This window comes from Argopecten irradians, chromosome 15 (genome assembly GCF_041381155.1).
Source record: "Argopecten irradians isolate NY chromosome 15, Ai_NY, whole genome shotgun sequence".
Classification (NCBI taxonomy): domain Eukaryota; kingdom Metazoa; phylum Mollusca; class Bivalvia; order Pectinida; family Pectinidae; genus Argopecten; species Argopecten irradians.
In genome coordinates, this window is record NC_091148.1 from 5,147,904 (window position 1) to 5,152,337 (window position 4,434).

The 4,434-nt window shown below is 39.8% G+C and overlaps 1 protein-coding gene across 1 annotated transcript; it reads right to left on the reverse strand.

Annotated features, from left to right (window-relative positions):
• Window positions 1-507: 507 nt before the first annotated feature.
• LOC138308425 (mucin-22-like) lies at window positions 508-4,138 on the reverse strand. Its single transcript, XM_069249401.1, has 2 exons — window positions 3,163-4,138; window positions 508-909 (listed from the first exon to the last, which is right to left on the reverse strand). The coding sequence occupies exons 1-2, from the start codon at window positions 3,686-3,688 to the stop codon at window positions 656-658; spliced, it is 780 nt and encodes a 259-aa protein (XP_069105502.1). The 5' UTR covers window positions 3,689-4,138; the 3' UTR covers window positions 508-655.
• Between the last annotated feature and the right edge of the window lie 296 nt (window positions 4,139-4,434).

The following is a 4,434-nucleotide window of genomic DNA, read 5'->3' on the forward strand; positions in this document are numbered from 1 at the left end:
TCAGATAAGCCCTTCTCTGCAGCAAATGTTGCCGCCCCAATTCGGAAACTGTGACCTTTATACAAAGAGGAGCTTAAGTGACAAAATGACAGACATGAATGTAGCTTACGATCAAAATAAGACCTGGGAACGGTTTTTCTGTTAAGGAGACAAAAAAGGGGGCCATCCCCTTCAGGTCTGAACTTCAAATAGGAAGAAAGCGCTGCAACCGCAGATACCTTGGTAGGTCCATGTGCGAAAGAAACAGTGTGACAGGTGTGATCGATATTATGCTTGAAATCATAAAAACGAACCTGAACTTCAACTGTGTCTTGAGACGATATGAAAGACACATTTTGAAACTTAATCAAATTGGGTGACTGAAGTGGACCAGCTATTTCACCCACTCTTGTCAAGGCATTGAAAGCAAAAAGAAACATTGCCTGAAATAATGACATTTCAAACACATTGTCAGATAGGTGAGTCAACGCCTCAATCAGTTTGTCCAATACAGGTACAGTGATTGGTAAACGCATATCAACTGCTGGCTGCAAACGGTAAGCACCAGCAATCAGCTTCTTTACCAAGAAAGAATTAGCTGGGTCAATGTTATGTATTAATTTGTAAACATATGACACTGCAGACAAATAAGTTGACATAGTTTTAGGAGAACAGCCTAGCTCATGCAAATGAGCAACAAACAATGCCATGTGATGAGGTGATATACACTGAGTAAAAGGTTGAAATTGGTATTGATATGCAAAATCACTAAATACCCCCATGCCTTCTTGTAGGTGCTTTTACTAGAGGGAGCTAAAGACGCATTTAGAAGTCTTTCAAAGTGTGGAAGAAGTTGACTGGCAGGAATTCCTGCGGTACAGTCATTGGTTCCTTCTGTGCCTCTGGTGCGAGCCTGTGAAAGGTTGGTACCTGTAAGCGAGAAAGAGAGTCTGCTAGAGTATTGGTAATACCTGGTACATGTTTAGCCTTAAAGACTAAGTTCAATTTCAAGCAACGTAAAACGAGCCACCTTACCATTTGAAGTAGAGTGGTGTCCCGAGCAGTTTGCTTATTAATAACTGGAACCAATGAGGCATTATCTGTTAAAAATAGAACAGCATGATTTGCCCACATATGACCCCACACTGCAATGGCAAGTAGAATCGGATAAAATTCTAAAATTGCAATGTTCATAGACTTCCACTTTTTAGGAAAGGGGCCATTGAACCACATATCTCCATAAATGGCGCCGTAACCTAGGGAACCTGCTGCATCAGTGTGCAACCTGATCATGTCACTAGATAAAAACTTGTCTTCAATAAAAAAATGCTCTACCATTATGCTCGTCCAAAAAATTTAGCCATACTTTTAAGTCGGCTTTAGTATCAAGAGAAATACGTATGTGATGATATGATTTCTGAACCCCGATTGTTAAATTGATTAAGCGACGTAAAACGGTCTACCTGGTACTATGGCCTTGCAAGCAAAATTAAGAAGTCCAATGAGAGACTGAATTTCTTGTAAAGTACATTTGTCCCTTTTCAAAAAGTTGGAAAGAGATGCTCTACATTTGGTCAACTTATCAAACGGGAGTCTAGCTTCCAACTTAACTGTATCTAGTTCAATACCCAAAAATTCCATAACCTGAGAAGGGGCAAAAGTTTTATCCTGAGCAATTGGAATACCAATCTTTTCACAAGTAGCGATGAAACGAGCTAATGATGTCTCCGCTAAGCTTTGACTCTGTTCTACTAGTAGAAAATCATCTAGGATGTGTACTACATGAGAACAACCAAGTTTGTTACAAACAATCCAATCTACTGCAGTAGAAAAGGTTTCAAAAATCTTGCACGAGGAAGAGCAACCCATAGGTAAACAACTGTCATAATAATACTTCCCTGCCCATTGTATGCCCAAAAGTTCATAGTCATCAGGATGAACTGGTATAATACGAAACGCTGATTCTATATCAGTCTTAGCTAAAAATGATGCTTGACCGCATAATCTAATTTTTGATATAGCATCATCTACCGTACTGTATTGCACAGTGGAAAAATCTGGAGATATACCCGAATTAACAGAAACCGAACCAGTTCTTTCAGGATATGACAGATGATGAATTAAACGGAATTGTCCGGGTTGTTTTTTAGGCACTAAACCTAGAGGACTGACTTTTAGATTAGGAAACGGCCTATTCTGAAAAGGGCCTCGAATTCTGTTTAACCTAATTTCTTTGTACAATTTCTCCTCAACTTTTTCTGGATTTTGAATTGCTGACCTAAGGTTCCCTGCTGACAAAACCCCTCTATCTCCTTGAAATTCCAGATGAAAACCATTACTAAAACCATCTAACAAATAATCAGCCAAATTTTCATCGTAACCCGCTAGAAAAGCATGAAATATTGCAACCTTTATGGGGGAATTGGAACCTAAACTCGAACTTGTTATGTTTGCCTTAATAGGAACATCATTTTTTATGGGGATTTGATTGAGAGTCTTTACCATAGAGTTTGCCTGAACATTTGGTTTTTGGGTGGGAATGGTGTCCACATACTGCACAGATGTGTCTGTACTTACATGGGCCTGAACATATTTCACCATTGTTGAATTTGTTACATGTGTAACGAAAAGGCCTAGCTTGGGATTGGCCTTGGGGCTGGGACCTAAATTGGCCACGAAAAGGACGCTTACCCTCGGGATTACCGCCACCTCTCTTACTTAATGCCAAGGAATGAAGTTCATTTTCAAGGCGATCCCAAGGCATATCTGGAGCGCACTGCTTATACTTACGGAAGTTAGTGTCATAGAAGAACCAACTCCCCCCAGCAGTGTAAATGTTGCGAACAGCATTTTGGTACACAGCTAAAGCTTCCGCTTGGTCCGGAAACTTTAGCCGATAGACAGAGGCATAAATATTGAATGCCTCTGACCATTTTTCAAACGTTAAAAATTTTCGTTTGGGGGTCTTAACGAAACCCACACCGTTCTCCTGATTAAGTGTAATGGCTATTTCCTGATCGAAATCAGAATCCAGGAAAACAAACATATCAATGAATTCATTCGCCCACACTCTTTCTTTCAATTTAGGCGGCACCCTCACATGCAGGGGCCGGCATGAAATAGCAGCCGGAATCACAATATTAGCATGTTGTACATTTGTATTAATTAAATTGTCATTCACACCTGACAAGGGTAAAGCCAGTGGCTCATTGGGAATGTTCATGGAAGCAGATCCTCCGGCTATTGGAGTTGAAGTAGCAGCGCGTGCACTAGTATCAGTCTCTGAAGGCGCCCCCAAAGCTGCGGATGGTGCTGTGGAGATAACAGGCTGGACATGTACAGGTCCCGTTGATCCTGCAGAATTGCCCTGCTGCTCAGGTACCACTGTAGGTGTGTTTTCCTGTCTTGAAGTATGGCTGGAGCCTAAGGACAGACCCTGGGCCTTTAGACCTGCCATAACAGCAGCGAGGACATTGTTTGTGATTGAATGGGTTAGTGCAGCCACATCTAAGCTAGCGCTGGGTACTGTAATGTTATTGATTGCATCACCAGATGAATTAAGATCAAGTCCGGCATCACTTGTAATAGAAGTCCCCCCAACTGCTGTAGCAGTGGTTGTATTGCTGACTGGAGTTGTCCTGGCTGTCTTTCTCCTGCCGGACACTCGGTCTGTGGAAGAAGGAACAGGTCTTTTCCTGGAAGGTCCCATGATGAGCTGAAAAAATCAGAAAAAAGCATTAATTAAATCACATTTGATCTTATAAAGATATATTACCTACATAGATCCCTGTGGGTGAAGAGGGAGGGGCCTGGCTTGACCACTAGCCCCCATACCTCACATACCATGTACCATGAACTATTAAACAACCTAGTCATGGGGTTAAGAGTGAAGCTCATCATAAGATGGTACAGGTAAATGTTCATAGGGATCAGTAGTAATGTTAAAAAGTCTCTGTTATGTCTTATAAAAGGTGGTAAAGAATATAATCTTAACCTTGTCAAAGTTATTAATTATTGACAGGAAATCTTTCAAATATTGTTCCTAATGTACCATTTAGTACGCGGTAAGTATGATTAACTATATCGCTGTAAATACAATCTTTTTTATATCTATATAACATCTATGTATAATCTGAATAACTGATGACAGTTTGGAGCAAATCTACAAGAGTATTACTGAAACTCCAAATATTGAGGGCAAAACAAAACAGTTTCAGAAAAAAAAATCTCTATAACCCATTAAATGCAGGGGCAGAAAAAAAAACAATTTTGGAAATTTTTAAAACTTTATTTTTATATCAAAGTAGATGTTGTCAACTCGAGTGGATTTGCTCTGAAATAACTAAAAAGGCTTTAGCATTATTAAAAATTGTGAAAAATATAAATTTTTGACCTCGATTTTCAACTAAAAACTGCCAAAAAACGTTTTTTGCCGCTGAAAAAATTTTTGTCAGA

Coding starts and splice junctions, on each gene's coding strand:
- LOC138308425 (XM_069249401.1), bottom strand. CDS start 3,688: ATGGGACCTTCCAGGAAAAGACCTGTTCCTTCTTCCACAGACCGAGTG. Junction 910..3,162: donor ACTGGCTTTACCCTTGTCAG/GTGTGAATGACA, acceptor TCTCGCTTACAG/GTACCAACCTTTCACAGGCT.